Here is an 18,406-nt window from a genome sequence, read left to right as displayed (position 1 = left end):
TGGCCTTTTCAGACTGCCTTCTTTCACTTGACCATATGCATTGAAGGTTCCTCCACGTCTTTCTGTGGCTTGATGGCTCATTTCTTTTTAGCGCCTAATAACGTTCCATTGTCTGGATGCCCCACAGTGTATCCATCAGCCAGCAACGGATGTCTGGGTTGCTTCCAAGTTTTGACAAATAGGAAAAAAGCTGCCACAAACATTCATGTGCAGGTTTTTGTGTGGATGTAAGTTTTCAACTCCCTTGGGTAAATACCAAGGGGTGCAGTTGCTGGATCGTATGGGAAGAGTATGTTTCCTTTTGTAAGAAACCCCCAAAAATGCCTTCCAGAGTGGCTGGACCATTTTGCATCCCCACCAGCAGTGCATGAGAGCCCTGTTGCGCCCCGTCCTCGCCAGCATCTGTGCTGTCGGAGCTCCGACATGGAGTGCCAGATTCCGGCGTTCCAGCAGGTGCGCAGCGGTATCTCGTGGTGGCTTTAATTTGTCTCAATTTTTAACCATCTCTTGAGCCTCCGCCTGGGAGCCAAGCATGGTTCCGATATCTTTTTTTAGAGACTTTATTTATTTATTTATTTATTTGAGAGAGAGAGAGAACACGAGCAGGGATGGGAGGTGGGGGTGAGGGGCAGAGGGAGAAGCAGACTCCCCACTGAGCAGGGAGCCTGACGTGGGACTCGATCCCAGGATCCCAGGATCATGACCTGAGCCGAAGGCAGACGCTTCTCCGACTGAGCCATCCAGGCGCCCCTCCAATATCTTTACTACAAAATGATTTCTTTGCAATTCAGCCTAGGAAGGAGGTGGTACTAGTACCTCATTATTGATGGATAAACCAAGGCTCAGAGAGGGACAGCTACTTGAACAGGGTCACACAGCAAGCGAGGGCAGAGCCAAGGCCTTGTAACTGACTCCAGAGCACTTTCACCTACAATGTCCCGGGCCCGGGGCTTTGGGGACACAGTAGTGACCACGGTAGATCCAGTCCAGGGCATCTGGACCCTCCTGAGGCTCACAGTCCAGTGGGGGAGACAGACATGCGACCAGGCAGTTCAACTCAGGCTGACCAGGACCGTAATGGGGTTGAACGGGCAGAGAGGGGCCCAGAGGAATCACTGGGCCCGGATGTCCAAGGAGGATTCAGTAAACTCCAGGAGTAACACGCTCAGCAGAGGCTGGCCCGTGGGGAGCCCGAGCGCGGGAGGAACCGGGAGTGCCACAGCAGCCCTCCACCCCTGCCCCAGGAGCACCCCGCCTGGCGGGGGCTGGGGCTGCAGGGGGAGAAGGTAAAGGCATCCAAAGATGAGAAGCCTGGTCTCCCGGTCTCCGGTCTCCATGTGAAAAGAAATGGCTTGGGGGGGGGGGTCTGCCTCCCGCCCAGGGCTGGCCCCCTGATGGGCCAGGACACCCCCCTCCTCACCCCCACTCCCCCTCCAGCCCCCATTAGTGAGGCCACCTGCTGCGGGGGCCTCAGTCCCAGGCCTTCCCTGCCCACACTCTGCTCCAGTGACCACCATTAAAAGTGAATAATGAGCCAGAGCAGGCAAGACCTGGAGGGGATGGAGTGGGGACGGAGAGACCCCCTGGGCCCCTTCCACATCCCGCTCCCTCCCGCCCTCCACTCCAGCCCCTGGGAAACTCATCAGGAGTCACCTTGCGGAAGGGCCATCTGAGCACCTTCTGTGACTTATTCAACGTCCTCATCAACCACCCCCTCCCCGGTTCCCCTTCCCCACCAGCGAAGGCTGTCAGATTAAGCAAACAAAAATACAGATGGCCACTTAAGTTTGAACTTCACGTAACCAATGAACCACGTTTTAGTGTATGTTAGCATATGTCCCATCCAATTCGCGGGACACACTTGTACTCAAGCATGAGCCACTGTTGATCTGAAATACAGAATCAGCTGGATGCCATCTGGCAGCCTTTCCTAGTCCCACCTGGATGGGTGGTGGGCCTCAGTTGTCCTTCCTGCGTGATGGGTGAGTACCCAGAGACTGATCAACATTGACCAGAGGGACCCTGCCCCCAGGAAATCCTGGGGGGCTCCCGTCAGGTGTGTCCCCCCCACTTAAATGTTGGACTTGAGGCTCCGGGGGGAGTGAAACCCAGGATAGGGGCCCAGGTAGGATGGGAGAGGTTGAGGCCACATCTATCTGCCAACTGCCATGGTCATATTTTAATTTGGATGCTGAAATTGTAACTCTGGAGAGGTCCCTGGGGGAGAGGGAATGAGGGACCCCATGCCGCCTCCCCCAGGTACCCACTGCGTGAGGTCTGTTATCTTCACCTTCGCACAGCCCCGAATCCCAGGTTTGAATCCAGCTCTGCCCCTTGCAAGTTGTATGACTTTGAACCAAGTGTTCTCGCTGTGCCTCAGTCTCCTCGCCTGTAATATGGGGATAATACTACTAATAATAGTACCCAACTCTCGGGGCCGTTGAGAAGATTAAATGCATCCATATATCCAAGGAGCTTGGCCTGGCACGCAGTTAGCCCACTTAAGTGATGGCCTGTCCTGGCCTCTCTCCCGGCCCCAGAGGGCGGGACTGAGCGGGAATTAGAAGCTAATTTTAGCCCTGATGACACCCCCCGGCCTCCTGCCTTGTCCAAACATCCTCAGCCAAGCGTGAGGTTCAAAGCACCCCCCCCCCAACCTCTGACATCCAAGGAGCCTGTTTATTCATTCCTGTTGGCGAGGCATTCCTTGCCTGCCTCCGCCTGCCATCAAGCTCCGTCCCTATGTGGCCTGCCCTGTGTCACTCAGGGTCGGGAACATCTCACCTGTAGGCAGCTTGGAGACAGCCATGGGCAGGGAAGTCAGGGTGGAGGGCAAGGAAGAGAGTGGGAGAGGGCCACTCCTGCCCCAAAGTCCCCCCGAAGTCTTCATTAGTCATTTCCCAAGTAAGATTCCAAACTTCCGTCTGTGTTGACTCCCAAGTGCTGTAACTTATCCAGCATCTGCTCACTGAGCAGTGACTGGGTGCCGGGTCCTACAGGGGGACCCCGGCGCTGTCCCATGAGCTCCCAGGCTAGGGGGAAGGCAGTGACAAGCCAGGAAACGGGGGAATTTTCCAGCTGTGCTTAGTACTTTCCATTCATTCATTCGCTCATTCATTCGTTCTCTCATTCCAGATGTGTTTTTTGAGGCCCCCTTGGGTGTCCAGTACTGTTCAGGTGCTGGGCTCAGCAGGAAACAAAGCAGACCAAGATCCCTCATGGAGCTGACTTTCTGGTGGGAGAAAGTCAAGAGCGAATGCTGCCAACAAGTCGAACACATGGTCTAGTTAAATGGTAGTAATTGTCGTGAAAAGAAATAAAGCAGGAAAGGGTTTGGGAAGTGCTGGCGGAGGCACTTGGAAAGACGGTGATTCAAGAGAGCGGTATCTGAGGAGGCCACGTGGGTATCAGGGAGAGAGTTCCAAGCCGAGGGAACAGCACATGCAAAGGTCCTGCGGTACGAACAGAGAGGAGACACGTAGGGAGAAGTGGCAGGACCTGGGGGCTTTGCCCCCGAGACTGATGACAGCCACGGGAGTGTCTTGAGGAGACATGCAGCCCGAAATGCCGCCATCTGGCTCTACCTTTGTTCCCAGGCCAACTCCCAGCACGCGCACCCTCCAGGTTGAGGGCAGGGCCAGGGGCCACAGCTGGGCCGGGAACCTGAGTGGCTGCAGGTGGATCCCAACTGTAAATTAGGATTTCCTGGGCAGGCACACTCCGAGAGCCAGGGAGGGGGAAATTGCTGCTTGCCCGAGCATGCCAGTGGGGCGGGGGGTGGGGGCAAATTCTGGGCACATCTTCTGCACGTGGCGTCTCCATCTGCTCCCTGCAGGGCCAGGCCCGGTGCCCAGGTCGCTGGCATTCCTGGCCCCGATTTTTGCCAGCAGAGGGACAGGTGTCTTGGAACGCTGGAAAACGTCCTCCAAAAACAAACCAACAAATTCTATGCTTTTCTGTTTCCTTGTCCCAACAGATCTCCAACCGCTTTCTGTCTTGCAAAACACCTCCACTGGCTTTTCTGATTCTCAAACCGCCACACAGGAGCGAGCTCCACAGAACCTTTCCAGGGTGAGAGGAAAAAGGGCCCTTTGTTCCCCAGCCCCCAGTCTTCCCCGGAATTTTCTATCTCCCGCGCGGGGCAGCGATACGCCTAGGCCCTGGTGTTTCTTCACGCAGAGTTTTGCAACGACTTTTTTCCACTCGACAATAGAGGGCCCCACAGCTTTTATTTCCAGAAATTGGAAAATGAAGCGTGTCTGGCCCCTGCCTGCTCACCCACCACAGACTGAAATTTAAGCCGGGCCGGGGTGCCAGGGGCGGGCAGACCCCAACGTGCCAGGGGGCCGGGGTGCAGAAAGGCGTGGGGTGGGCAGCTCAGGGATGCCAGGTTTCTGTCACCTGGCGCTTCCCCCTCCCTCTCCACACAGCAGTCCCCAGCACCATGACGATGGGCAGGAAGAGGTCAAGCTCTTGAAGATAACCTAGGAGGGGAAACTGAGGCCCAGAAAGGGCCAGGGGCGCAGGCCTGAGGGTTTCCAGCGCCCTGCCCACAATTCTGCCCCACAGAGACCCTCAAGTATTGTGGGAGGATGAGGGAGACACACCAGGTCACCTGAACAGGGTGCCAGCATTGGCTTCCTTCTGCAGAGGAGATGACTGGGACCCAGAGAGGTGATGTAACTCACCAAAGGTCACACAGCTGCCAGAGGTCAACATCTGTTCTGTGAAGCTCTTGTGGTCAAGAGCTCTGAGGTCAGTCAGAAGGGTCCAGGTTCCAGCCCGGCTCTACCACTCAGGGTCTGCAGGGTGGATTCTCACTTTAAATGAAGCCTTCTGGAACATTCTAGAACATTCTGGGGGTGGGGGAAATTGCTGCTCTCTGGAGAGAGCAAGAGCCAAGGGAGACTGAAGAGTCTTTTTGGCGGTATGGGGGGGGTGTGAATTCCAGACACTCTGTGAGCCTCAGTTTCCCTGTATGCACGGTGGACACTCAGTAATCCCTGAAATGCCTTTGACTGGGGCCAGGTGGGAGGATGGAGGACCACCGGTGTGTGAGGGTGTTGGGGGCCAGGAGGGCCTCTGCCAAGCCCGCCAGTAACGCTAGAGCTGAGCCAGCCTCGCTGGGCCCATCGATCACCTGCCACCCACATTACACACCTGGGGCTGCTCTCCTCACTGGCTGGCTGCAAGCCAGGGGTCCTGGGAGGCCAGGCCAGGGCTTCCTTGTAGGCTGGGGCAGGGCCAGTCCCTGGGGTGGGGGGCACAGAGTGGAGCCTAGAGACCCTTTGTCCGTAAGGTCACTGTCTCCAGTTGAACTGATGTCTGAGAGCTGAACATCTCCCTCTTTCTGGAAGTTTCTCCAAGGCTCATAGGGGAAGCTTTCTTGGGCCCCGGCCACCTGGGCCAACATCAGGGATGCTAGGGTGACCCCATCATGCCCAGGCACCGTGCCTGCACACCCATCACCCTTTCTTGTGCCTCAGATCACACATGTGGTTCATTTCTCACCCATCCCAGGCCAAGGGGCCCCCTGACTGCCTCCTGAGCTGCCAGCCACCCTTGGCTCACAGCCCTGAGGCCCCAGGGGGAAAGAAGTTTCCAGCAGGCTGGCAGCTCCGTCACCCACCCAGCCCAGGGAGCAAGGCACTGGGGGGTCCGATGCAGGCAGAGACCCCGGCTAGGGAGTACAGATGGCCCCGCCTCATCCCACACACTCGTGCCAGCTCATCCTGAGTCTAAAGGAGGGGGTCCCCCCAGTTTGGGCTCTGGGACCAGCTTCCTTCCAGGGAAGCCCACCTGGCATTCGCTAGGCAAGCCTTGCCCAGAGAGGGTCAGGCAGTCTCTCAGGTCACACGGCAAATCCAGGATAAGCACCAGCTCCCTCCGGCTTTGGGCAGGAGGGGTCCTCTGACCCTCAAAGGCTGGACCCCAGGGATTGACTTTGGTCCACCTGCACATCCTAAGGTCAGCGGGTTCAAATCCCAACCCCCCATCCCACTTGCCAGCTGTTTGAAGTAGACAATAAAAATAGCAATAGAGTCTGAAAGAAAATTTTAGCCAGAACAGGTGGTTTGAGGCCGTAAAATGAAATGAAGGGAGGGTCCATGGCCAGAGGACCCTGGGGGCAGGTGGCACATTGAGAAGGAAGAGAGTAAGGGCAGGGTAGGGCATGCCAGGTGGAGGGAACCGGTGCGAAGATTATGAGGAAGGAGTCAGTGCGGGCGCGGTGGCTGCCAGGGGTGATCACTGTGCCAGCTGGGTGGTTTGGGAGGTGATCTGCCCCCGCCCAAACCCTGTTCTACCCAAGGGTTTCACTCCCAGTCCCTGTCGAGGGGCAGGGCTCGGAGGGAGGGGGGCGAGTGGACAGAAATAGAGTGACCAGGAGCCCTGCAGCCCTCCCATGAACCCCAAGCACCATCGCCCCCTTCTCCGCGGTCAGGGCGGCCTGGAGCCAGGGGCTCAGACTGGCTGCAGTCACTGACCCCAGGGGTACCTCCAGCCTCCTGGTGCCCTGTGGGGCGCTCGGACAGTCAGCTTCGGGGGTCTGGTGCGTGGAACATCCCGATCAGCCCCCCAGCCTCGCTGCTTCTGTTCCAGCGCATACCCACCCATGACTCGGTGACAGATGGCTAGAGCTCCGGTGGGGAGCTAGTTGTGCGTGGGGACCCTCTGGGGACAGCACCACCTCCGTCACCTCTCTGGCCATGGTGACAAGTGGATCTGAACCAGCGGACCCGGGAGCAGGTGGGAGAGGAGCAGCAAGGGTTGGGGGGGTCTCCATCTGGCTGCCGTCCCAGCCCACTGGGAGCTTCCGGTGGAAGCCTCTTGGAAACTTCCTGGCCTGGGCCCGGGGCGGATAAAGCCCCTCCTGGCTCCTCTGGGGCATCTTAAAGTGGTGTGGAGCCATGCCGTCCACAGCGGAGCCATCGTGCTTGGATTCTCCCCTAGACGGGGCACTCCCTCCCTCTGGAGTAGCAGTGGGCAGGGCCAGTGGTGCTAGTGGGGTAGAGGAGGGGCAGCGGGGCTCTGAGAGCACCAGCACCTAGTGCCGGATCCCTCAGGGAGTGAAAGGCAGGACCGGGGCTCCAGCCCAACACACTCACAGACACGCGCAGCCAAACTTGAATCACACATGTGGAATAGGACCTGTGGCCCTCCACTAAACGCCTGTTCAGGGTTTGGCGTTGGTTTTTTCGTTTTGTTTTTTTAAAGATTTTATTTTTAAGTCTTCTCTACACCCAATGTAGGACTCGAACTCACAACCCTGAGATCAAGAGTCGCGCATTCCACCAACTGAGTTTTATTTTATTTTATTTTTTATATGTTAATGTTTTTTTATTATATTATGTTAGTCACCATACAGTACATCCCTGGTTTCTGATGTAAAGTTCGATGATTCATTAGTTGCGTATAACACCCAGTGCACCATGCTATACGTGCCCTCCTTACTACCCATCACCAGTCTATCCCATTCCCCCACCCCCCTCCCCTCTGAAGCCCTCAGTTTGTTTCTCAGTCCATAGTCTCTCATGCTTCATTCCCCCTTCTGATTACCCCCCCTTTCTTTATCCCTTTCTTCCCCTACCGATCTTCCTAGTTCTTATGTTCCATAGATGAGAGAAATCATATGATAGTTGTCTTTCTCTGCTTGACTTATTTCACTTAGCATTATCTTCTCCAGTGCCATCCATGTTGCAGCAAATGTTGAGAACTCGTTCTTTCTGATAGCTGAGTAATATTCCATTGTATATATGGACCACAGCTTCTTACCAGTCATCTGTTGAAGGGCATCTCGGCTCCTTCCACACTTTGGCTATTGTGGACAATGCTGCTATGAACATTGGGGTGCATATGGCCCTTCTCTTCACTACGTCTGTATCTTTGGGGTAAATACCCAGTAGTGCAATGGCTGGGTCATAGGGTAGCTCAATTTTTAACTTTTTAAGGGACCTCCACACTGTTTTCCAGAGTGGCTGTACCAACTTGCATTCCCACCAACAATGTAGGAGGGATCCCCTTTCTCCACATCCTCTCCAACAATTGTTGTTTCTTGCCTTGTCAATTTTTGCCATTCTAACTGGGGTAAGGTGGTATCTTAGTGTGGTTTTGATTTGAATTTTCCTGATGGCTAATGATTTTGAACATTTTTTCATGTGTCTGTTAGCCATTTGTATGTCTTCATTGGAAAAGTGTCTGTTCATATCTTCTGCCCATTTTTTGATTTGTTTATTTGTTTCTCGTGTATTGAGTTTGAGAAGTTCTTTGTAGATCTTGGATACCCCGACTGAGTTTTAAATCCTTGAGATACGACCTGATTTCTTACTCTCTATTCAAGTCTCTCTGGTTCTTCGGCTTTTGTGTCCTCACGGGGCTGTCGGTCCTGCAGAAAAGGCAGGACAGTGCGGCCAGCGCTCCCAGGAGGATGGATCTGCCCTGAACTGGGGTGTAACCAGGCGGCAAGGGCCAGAGGGTGTTTCTGCCGGAGAAGCCGGCGTCACTGGCAGCTCCTCAGTGCGCTTCAGATTCCAAGTGACCCGTGGCAAGGAATTCCCCTCGGGGGCTCAGTCGCCGTCATCAGCAGGGTCACTGTGGGAAGGCCGTGGATGGGTACACAGCAACGTTACGACCGACAGCTCCATGAGTTATAATTTAATAAGTCACCAGATAATTCCGCCTTCCGGGGAGCGAGCCAGGAGTAGATCTGGGTCGGCCTTCCGTGTCAATGCCCAGCTCTAGGAGACCCCCAGCCTCCCAGAACCGACCTCCACTGGCCCGGAAGAGCGAGATGTTCAGATGCTGAAACATCAAGGCCGTGTGAAGAAGCCTCACGAGAATGGCATCCCGTCGGGGGACTGGGTGACTCCTGGGAGCTGGGCTTCAGACTTTGGCCAGCCTGTAGCCACCTCTTAGCTTCCTGGTCTCCCTGCCTCCCTCCCTCCCTTCCTCCCTCCCTCCCTATCTCCAGGAGCCTGTCCTCCACATGGCGGCCTGAGAGAGTCTCAAAACAGGAGTAAAGGTGCCGATGGCTCTGTTGGAAGCCTCACGCGGCTCTCTATCCCCCCCCACCCCGAGCATTGGGAACCCCATTGCTGACCCTAGGTAGACACGTCTCCCTGTGGCCTGGCCTCCACGCCAGCTCTGACCTCACCTCCTGCTCAGGAATACCCAGCCTTGCTGAATTCCTCCATCCCTCCATTCCCTGCTGCCTCAGGGCCTTTGCACAAGTTGTTCTCCACCCCTAAAGTTCTTCCCTCCTTTTTACGAAGAGAAGTCCCATGGGGCTTTAACTCACAGCTCACACACCCAGGAAGGCCAGACTAGGTCCCATGCTCCTCACGTGTTACAAACTGCAATTTTACGTTCACTTTGGCGTTCCCTTCTTTTTTTACCTACTTGCTTCCTGCAGTATCCTCCGGGGGCCCAGCACATAGCCAGTAGCCAAGAAACATTTGTTGATTGACTAAACACAGGAGTGGGATCTGGTGGAAGTGAAAGTGGGTAGCTGGAAATTCAGGCCCTTTGCAGCCTCCGAGGAACCCCTAACCACCCCTGGGCAGAACCCACTTCTAGAACGAGCGGTTTCAGTCATCCTTTTCCCTTTATGGATGGGTCAACTGTGTGCCCAAAGCCATACAGGCCTCAGGGCGGTGACTCGAGTGCCCATCTTCTGATCCTGCCCGCGATGGGATCTGAATGCAGGCTCACTGACACCAGCTCTAACATCCCCAGACCAAATTCCTGTGTGGGGTGGCAGTTCCCACACCCACACCACCAAGCAGTTCTAAGAGAATTTAGGTCAATGCCAACACAGCTCAGAGACAGCGTCGGGTCCCACAGAGCTAGGGGCTCACTCCTACAAGCCTGCCCCTCGCCCCCACTTCAGAAGGTGGCCGCAAGCCCAGGCCATCACCTGTGCTTGTTTCTTTTTAAAGATTTTATTTATTTATTTATTTATTTATTTATTTATTTATTTGAGAGACAGAAAGGGTGCACGAGCGGGGAGAGGGGCAGAGGGAGAAGCAGGCTCCCCACTGAGCAGGGAGCCCTACGCGGGGCTCGATCCCAGGACCCCGAGATCATGACCTGAGCCGAAGGCAGATGCTTCACCGACTGAGCCACCCAGGCGCCCCCCGTCCCCTGTGCTTCTGACACCCAGCTACAGATTGGAGGTTCCAAGGACCCATTCCTTAGGTTTCATTAATCGGCTGGGGTGGCTCACAGAACTCAGGGAAACACTTATATTTACCAGATTATTAAAGGACATGATATACGATACAAATCAATAGCCAGACAGAGAGAAGCACAGGGCGAGGTATGGGCTTCCTTGTCTTTCCAGGCAAACAACCCTCTTTGTCACCACCTGCTCACGAACCCAGAAGCCTCTGCACTCTGTCCTTTTGGGGTTTTATGGAGACTTCACACATAGGCAGGATTGACTTACTCACCGGTCACGGGCTGATTCAGCTTCCTGGCAACCGGCCACAACCTTGGGTGGGTCCAGAAGTAACCTTCATGAACAAGGCGCCCATTCCAAGTTTATGGCTCTGAAGCCTTTTCAGGTACGATGGATAAAGACCTAATACATCCAAGAAACAGATTTGGGGAATTTGAATGACCAAATATGCATGGAGTTCTTATAAATCATTATATCGCAGCAGACGCGGGGTGGGGAGAGTCCCACAGTTGGCTTTTTGGTGATGGACTGGGCCCTGGGAGCGGACACCTGGGTCACCTGATGGCAGGTGTGGGGGTTGGACTGAGCCGTGCAGCCGCGATAAGTCCATTTCCTTCTCCTCCCCGGTATGGTCTAACCCACACCCTGAGAGACCTCTGCTTCGGTCCTGCATCTCCTGATCAACGGCTGGCCACCCCTGCAAGCCGCCCCTCCCCAGGTAAGGCCTCTTGGGGCACACTGACCCCCTCCCAGAATGCAATGGATGCCCCCTGGGCAAGGCCTCGTGACTGCCCTCCTGGGGTCTCTCCGGGTCCAGGTGGGCCCGAGGTGGAGTTGGGGGGTGGGGAAGTACTGATTTACGTGCCAGACCACAGGCTTAGAGCTCCAGAGCCCTGGTCTCCATCGGCACCCCAGAGCCCTTCAGGGTTGCTGACCTTGGACTCTCTCCAGCCTGTCTGTTGGGAAAAGGACTTGCAATACAGGGAGATTTTGTGTTTGGGTTTGGTTTAGTTTCTTTCTTTTCTTCCTTTCTTCCTTTCTTCCTTTCTTCCTTTCTTCCTTTCTTTCTTCTTTCTTTCTTTCTTTCCTTCTTTCTTTTTAAGATTTTACTTATTTACTTGAGAGAGAGAGTGAGAACAAGAGAGAGAAAGGGAGCGAGCACGAGCTGGGTGGGTGGAGAGAGAGGGAGAAGCAGTCTTCCTGCTGAGCAGGGATTCCCCGCACGAGGGCTTGATCCCAGGACCCTGGGATCATGATCTAAGCTGAAGGCAGACGCTTAACCCACTGAGCCACCCAGGCACCCCAGTGTCTTTCTTTTGTTTTGGGGGGGGGGGTTTCTGATCTTTGCAGCATCCCAGCACAGCAGCATTTTTCATTCTGTTTCTAGGAAAAAAAGTTTCTTGGGTTCAACTTGGGTGGGATTCCCCATCCCTCAAAAATCTGTGTTCTTCAAGGTCACTGCCAAAGACCTCCTGGCTCCTAGGAGGGGCTGCCATAAACCCAGGGCCCATACTGAGAAGCACAGACTCTATTCACTTTAATTACATTTCTGTGTATTAACTTTTTGTGCGCGACCACCAAGCCCTGAGGCAAAAGTAGCATATGGTCAAGTTGCAGTCCCTTTCCCACTCCTGCCTCGGGCTATCTCCTGGAAGTTTTATCTGTTGGGTCTCCTTCCAGAAGTGCTGGCACCAGCCCGTAAGTCCACACTCCACTCCTCTCCAGCCTTCAAGGCCACCTGCCAGACGCTGCACTTAGCTCCAGCCACTCCACCTGCTCTGCCCAGTAGCGCAAGCCTGCCAGCCACCGATGACATTCCCGAGAACAGCTTTATTGAGATACAATTCGCAACCTGCACAATTCACCCAGCTGTACAATTCAATGGTTACATTATTTTTATTTTTATTTTTTTTTAAGATTTTTTATTTATTTATTTGACAGAGAGACACAGCCAGTGAGAGAGGGAACACAAGCAGGGGGAGTGGGAGAGGAAGAAGCAGGCTCATAGCGGAGGAGCCTGATGTGGGGCTCGATCCCGGAATGCCGGGATCACGCCCTGAGCCGAAGGCAGACGCTTAACCGCTGTGCCACCCAGGCGCCCCTCAATGGTTACATTATTTTTAAATGTAACATGGAGGGGTGCCTGGGTGGCTCAGTCAGTGAAGCGTTCAACTCTTGATTTCAGCTCAAGTCATACGATCTCAGGATCCTGGGATGGAGCCCTGCGTCGGGCTCTGCACTGGGTGTGGAGCCTGCTTAAGAGTTTCTCTCTCCCTCTGCCCCTCCCCCTACCCACGGGCGCTCCCTCTCCCTAAAAAATTAAAAAATAAATTAAAATAAAATGTAACATTTAAGGGGCGCCTGGGTGGCTCAGTTAGTTAAGTGTCTGCCTTCCGCTCAGGTCATGATCTCAGGGTCTTGGAATCAAGACCCACGTGGGGCTCCCTGCTCTGCGGGAGTCTGCTTCTCCCTTGCCCCCTGTCCCTCTCCCCTGCTCATGTGCTCTCTCTCTCTCAAATAAATAAAAACTTCAAAAATAAATAAATAAAAATAAATAAAATGTAACATTTATTTCTTTTTAATGTTGCATTATTGGGGTACCTGGCTGGCTCAGTGGGGCCCCGTGTTAGGTGTGGAGCCTACTTAAGATAAAATAAAATAAATAAAATAAAATAAAATGTTGCATTACTTTAGAACTTGTGGCAAAATATATGAAGCATACAATTTGCCATTTTACTCATTGTTAAGTGTGAAATTCCGCGGTATTGAGGGCATTCGCGATGGCACGTGGCCATCCCCACTAGTTCGAAAACTCCTTCGTCACCCCACATAGAAGCTCTGGTCCCAGTAGCAGAAATTCCCGGTTCCCTCTCCACCCTCCTAGGCCCCTGGCAATCTTTCATTTACTTTCCGTCCCTCTGAATTTACCTCTTCTAGATGTTTCGCGGAAGTGGAAGCATAGAACTTGGGTCCTTTTGTGTCTGGCTTTTCTTCCTAAGCCCAATGCCCCCAGGGTAAATCTTACTGTAACCAATGTCAGAATATCCTTCCTTCTAATAATAATCCTATTCCAGTGTGTGGGTGAACAGCATTCTGTCTATCCATTCAGCCTTCAATGAGGATCTGGGTTTTCCAAATTTTGGCGGTTGAGAATCATGCTGTTCTGAGTACAGGTGTACAAATATTTGAGTCCCTGCTTTCAGTTCCTTTTGGTAGACCTCAGGGAGTCGGGGTACAACGCTAACTCAAGGTCCGGCTTTCTGAGGAGCTGCCAAACTGTTTTCCCACGGATATGATTTTCCATTTTCTAGCAGCTGTATTAAAAAGAACAGAAAGATGTTAGAAAAATGAATTCTAATGATGTATTTTATTTCACCCAATATATGCACAGTACCATCTCCAATATGTAATCGGTAGAGAAGATCCACATGGGGTATTTTCCATTCTTTCCTGTGAAGTCTTTACGATCCAAGGTGCACTTTACATGTTAAGTCATCTCTCTTTGGATACTAACCTCGCACTGTTACTGGAAAACTGGATCGACCCTGAGGATCTGTGCCGAGACAGTGGCTTTATTCATTCTTCGAGCTGCCTAGTATTTTATTGTAGTGAGAGACCCCAGTTTCACCAGACCCAACTTGGTGGATATGTAGCTTGTCCAAAATGCCCTGCTAGGCACGTCTGTGGCATGTGGGCCAATCCCTCTGGCCTGAGGGTGCGAGCATTTTAAATTATCACACTCACCAGTTTTCCTTTCTTACAAATTCTAGAGCAGCACATGCCTTTATTTTAAAAGATTTTTTTTAACTTATTTTTTTGAGAGAGAGCAATCGAGTGCGAGCAGGGTAGGGGGAGTGGGCAGAGGGAGAGGGAGAGAGAATCCCAAACAGACTCTACGCCCAGCGGGGAGCCTAACATGGGACTCAACCTCGTGACACTAAGATCACAACCTGATCCCAAATCAAGAGATGGATACTTAACCGACTGAGCCACCCAGGCGCCCTAAGATTTGATTTTTTAAAAGTAATCTCTAGGGGGCGCCTGGGTGGCGCAGTCGTTAAGCATCTGCCTTCAGCTCAGGGCGTGATTCTGGTGTTCTGGGATCGAGCCCCACATCAGGCTCCTCCGCTATGAGCCTGCTTCTTCCTCTCCCACTCCTCCTGCTTGTGTTCCCTCTCTCGCTGGCTGTCTCTATCTCTGTCAAATAAATAAATAAAATCTTTTTTAAAAATAAATAATAATAAATAAAGTAATCTCTAGGGGCGCCTGGGTGGCTCAGTCGGTTAAGCGTCTGCCTGCAGCTCAGGTCATGAGCCCAGGGGCCTGGGATCGAGCCCCACGTCAGGCTTCCCTGCTAGGCTAGGAGTCTCCTCCTCCCTCTCCCTCTGCCCCTCTCCTCACTCATGCTCCCTTTCTCTCTCTGTGTCTCTAATAAATAAATAAAATCTTTTTTAAAAAATAAAGTAATCTCGACACCCAGCATGGGCTCAAACCCAGAATCCTGACATCAAGAGACACAGACTCCACCAACTGAGCCCGCCACACACCTGAGTAGCACAACACGCTTTCGATAGAAGCCACGTGGGTCTCTAATATTGTTCTAATAGCCGCATTTTCAGACATGCCAAAAAACACTGAGATGGATTTTTTAGTAAGGCTGTCTTCAACCCAATAGATCCTACCTAGTATTGTTTCCATATGTATCAGTACAAAAAGTACTGAGATAGTTACATTGTCTCTTGGATCCTGCACCTTGGAAGTCTGGTGTGTCTTTTACACGTGGTTGGTGTGCCTCCAATTTGAACACTCCGTTTCCAGCAACGATCCTCGATCTGCATTTAGACTCCATAAGACGGACAGTTGAAGAAGCAGATTGACACATCCAGGATGTTCCAAATATACTTCGAAGGTTTCCAATCATTGAATTGAGGTTGCTTTTGGTTTTGTTTGATCTTTCTTTTTATTTCAAGACTTTGTTTTGAAGCCATCTCTGCACCCACCGTGGGGCTCGAACTCACAACCCCGACATCAAGAGATGCATGGGCTCTGCGACTGAGCCACCAGGCGCCCTACTTTTGATTTTGAAGCTGTTCTTGATTCAGAGAAGAGGGTATCCGTTTTTAAATTTAAATTAGCATTAAAAACCCTGTTTCTCAGACACAACAGCCACACTGCAAGGGCTCCATAGCCTCCCGGGGCTGGCGACCGCTGAATCGGATGGTGCAGAGACACGGCCTCTGCCCGACGGCGGAAAGCCCTGTGGGATGGTGCCTGCTGTATGCGGAGCTCCACCTGCAGAGCGGGAGGGGTGTTCAGGGTTCGGTCAAGAGGGGAGACCTTAGGTTCTGGGTCAGAATGGCTCTAGCGGGGTGTACTTGGAAAAGAGGCATGCGTGTGTGTCTGACCTCAGTATTCTCATCTATAAAGTGGGCGCTCCAGGGCAGCAGGCAGTGGAGTGGGCAGAGACAAGTTCTAGATTTCCACTCCAGTGGTTGGCATGGGGGGGTCTGGGAGGACTTGATGACTGTCTGCAGGGAAGGGAAGGACCCGGGAATGGAGGGACATGAGCCAGACCAGGAGACACCCAGAGCCCCCCAGCACGGGACCAGAAGGGCTCTCTTTGAGCAGTACTGAATGGACACTGAGTAAATACATCACGTTCATGCCGGCATCCCTGAGCCCTTCCTGTGCTTTCCCCACAAGCCGGCCAGGCTCTGCTTCACCTCCAGACCTCTGCACTGGCTCTCTCTGTGACAGGAGCACCCTGCCCCCCGAGCTGTGTGGTACCTGGCGAGCTCCAGCCTAGCCCTCCAGACCCAAGCCCGTTGTACCCCTCCCAGACAGAGCCCTGGGTTCAAGCCTCAGCTCCAGGGCACTGGGGAAGTCTGGGGAAGGCTGGGAGGGGCAGGGTCAAGGTGGGACCTGAGAGCCCTTGGGACCCACTGAGCTCCCTGGGGACGGACCCCGCCCCAAATACAGAGGCTGTGCGGCCTAGTGGCTGGAAGCCTGGGCTCTGGGGCCAGACGCTACTGCTGGGATTCCCGCTCTGCCATGTCTCTCACTGAGTCACCTAGTCTCAGTGTGGTCATCTGTAACCTGCAAACCACAAGAGTGCCGACCCCAGGACTCATGAATGTCACTTTGGAAGCCCCCATGTGGCCACAGGCCGGGGCTGTCAGGTTGCTCCCCCGTGACGCTGTCTCCACTCTCCCCCCAGCTGCGCTGACACATGGATGCACAGGGCCTGGCCAAGAAGTGGTGTCACTGGCGCCATTTTCTCCTCGGGATGCTGCTGCAGCTGCTTTTCACTCTGTGCTTTTTCTCTTACCTGCGTTGGTCCAAAGAAGACCCGGCGTGGTCCCCCATCTCCAGGGCCCACACAGCAGAATCTCTCACCACAGCTCCCAATGGGTCACCAGGGCCAGTGTTCTCCCAAGGGGCACCTTGCTGGGCCACGAACGGGTCCTCGGGCCGCCCACCGCTGCTGCTTTTGCTGTGGACATGGCCATTCTACAACCCTGTGACTCTGTCCCGCTGCTCGGACCTCCGGCCAGGCACAGCCGACTGCCAGCTGACGGCCGACCGCCGCATGTACCCTAAGGCGGACGCAGTCCTCATGCACCACCGAGAGATCAGCTACAGACCGAAGGAGCAGCTCCCGACTGCCCCACGGCCACCGGGCCAGCGCTGGGTCTGGTACAGCATGGAATCGCCCAGCCACTGTCCACAGCTGAAAGCCCTGGACGGCTTCTTCAATCTCACCATGTCCTACCGCAAAGACTCGGACATCTTCACGCCCTACGGCTGGCTGGAGCCATGGCCGGACCAGCCAGCTGCCCTGCTGGTCAATCTCTCTGCCAAGACTGAGCTGGTGGCCTGGGTGGTGTCCAACTGGAGGGAGGACTCGGCCAGGGTGCGTTACTACCGTACCTTGCAAGCTCACATCAAAGTGGACGTGTACGGGCAAAACCACAAGGCCCTGCCACGGGACATCATGATCCAGCAGCTGTCCCAGTACAAGTTTTACCTAGCATTCGAGAACTCCCTGCATCCTGACTACATCACGGAGAAGCTGTGGAGGAATGCCCTGGACGCCTGGGCCGTGCCCGTGGTGCTGGGTCCCAGCAGGAGGAACTATGAGCAGTTCCTGCCCCCTGACGCCTTCATCCATGTCAGTGACTTCCAGAGCCCCAAGGAGCTGGCCCAGTATCTGCTGGCGCTGGACAAGGACCACGCCCGCTACCTCAGCTACTTCCACTGGCGGGAGTCCTGGAGGCCTCAAACCTTCAGCTGGGCCCTGATGTTCTGCAAAGCCTGCTGGCGACTGCAACAGGAGTCCACCTACCAGACGGTGCCCAGCATCGCCTCCTGGTTCACATGAGCCGGCCAGCCTGGTCCGCGGGCTGCTCCAGACGCACCTGCCGGGGCCTCTCCACCAGCCAGGGCCCTTGCTTGCTGGGGAGCTCGCTGAGCTGGGACTTCACCTGCCCGGCTCCTCTATGGCCAGGAGATCAGCTCTAGGATCCTCACGTCCCAGGGGACTCATTTCCAGGAAGGCCTCACCTGCGGGGGTCTCACCTGCCAGGGACCTTCGTTGTTGGGGACCTCACCTGCCCCGGGACTCACCAGTCGGGGAGGGATGTCCTCACCTGCTGGGAATCTCACCTGCTAGGAACGTGATTGCTGGAGATCTCATTTACTTGGGACTTTGCCTACCGGCACTATGCTGCCAGGAGATCGGCTCTAGGGCCTTACCTCCCAGGGGCCTCACCTCCTGGCGGACCTCACCTGCTGGGGACCTCAGCTCTTGGGGACCTCACCTACTGGGATCTGAAACCCGACACTGACCCCACTGGGACCCACTTGCGAGGAGCCCCACCGGCTGGGGTCTCACCTGCTGCACCCCTCACCCACCAAGACACTCAGCCCGGGGAACTGGCCTTGGGGTCCCGCTCACGGGTCTGCTCGATTTGCGTGTGGTTATCGTTGCTGTTGCTCACTGCCGGTGGGCTATGCAGACGGGCAATACTAGAACCATTCTCCAGATGGGAATGCTCCGAGGAAAACCGATGTCTTCTCCCTTCTTGTAGAGCAGCGGCTCGCACCCCAGGGCGACTCTGCCTGCCCGGGCACACTTGGCAAAGGCTTGGGAGGCTTGTGGTCAGCACACCTGGAGAGGGGCTGAGAGCATCCGGTGGGTGGGGGCCAGGGACACTGTTCAACAGCCCA

The 18,406-nt window shown here is 54.4% G+C and overlaps 1 protein-coding gene across 1 annotated transcript; it reads left to right on the top strand.

The window, feature by feature from the left end:
• The first annotated feature begins 10,575 nt into the window (after positions 1-10,575).
• Positions 10,576-18,406, top strand: LOC130543668 (3-galactosyl-N-acetylglucosaminide 4-alpha-L-fucosyltransferase FUT3-like). Its single transcript, XM_057312106.1, has 2 exons — positions 10,576-10,895; positions 16,395-18,406. The coding sequence occupies exon 2, from the start codon at positions 16,407-16,409 to the stop codon at positions 17,556-17,558; it is 1,152 nt and encodes a 383-aa protein (XP_057168089.1). The 5' UTR covers positions 10,576-10,895; positions 16,395-16,406; the 3' UTR covers positions 17,559-18,406.

Source organism: Ursus arctos, unplaced genomic scaffold, assembly GCF_023065955.2.
Source record: "Ursus arctos isolate Adak ecotype North America unplaced genomic scaffold, UrsArc2.0 scaffold_14, whole genome shotgun sequence".
In the NCBI taxonomy this organism is placed as follows: Eukaryota; Metazoa; Chordata; class Mammalia; order Carnivora; family Ursidae; genus Ursus; species Ursus arctos.
The sequence above is the reverse complement of the archived record's forward strand: the minus strand, read 5'-3'. Positions and strand labels throughout refer to the sequence as shown.

What these genes read in the sequence shown, in the direction of transcription:
- LOC130543668 (XM_057312106.1), top strand. Translation starts at nt 16,407, where the DNA reads ATGGATGCACAGGGCCTGGCCAAGAAGTGGTGTCACTGGCGCCATTTT.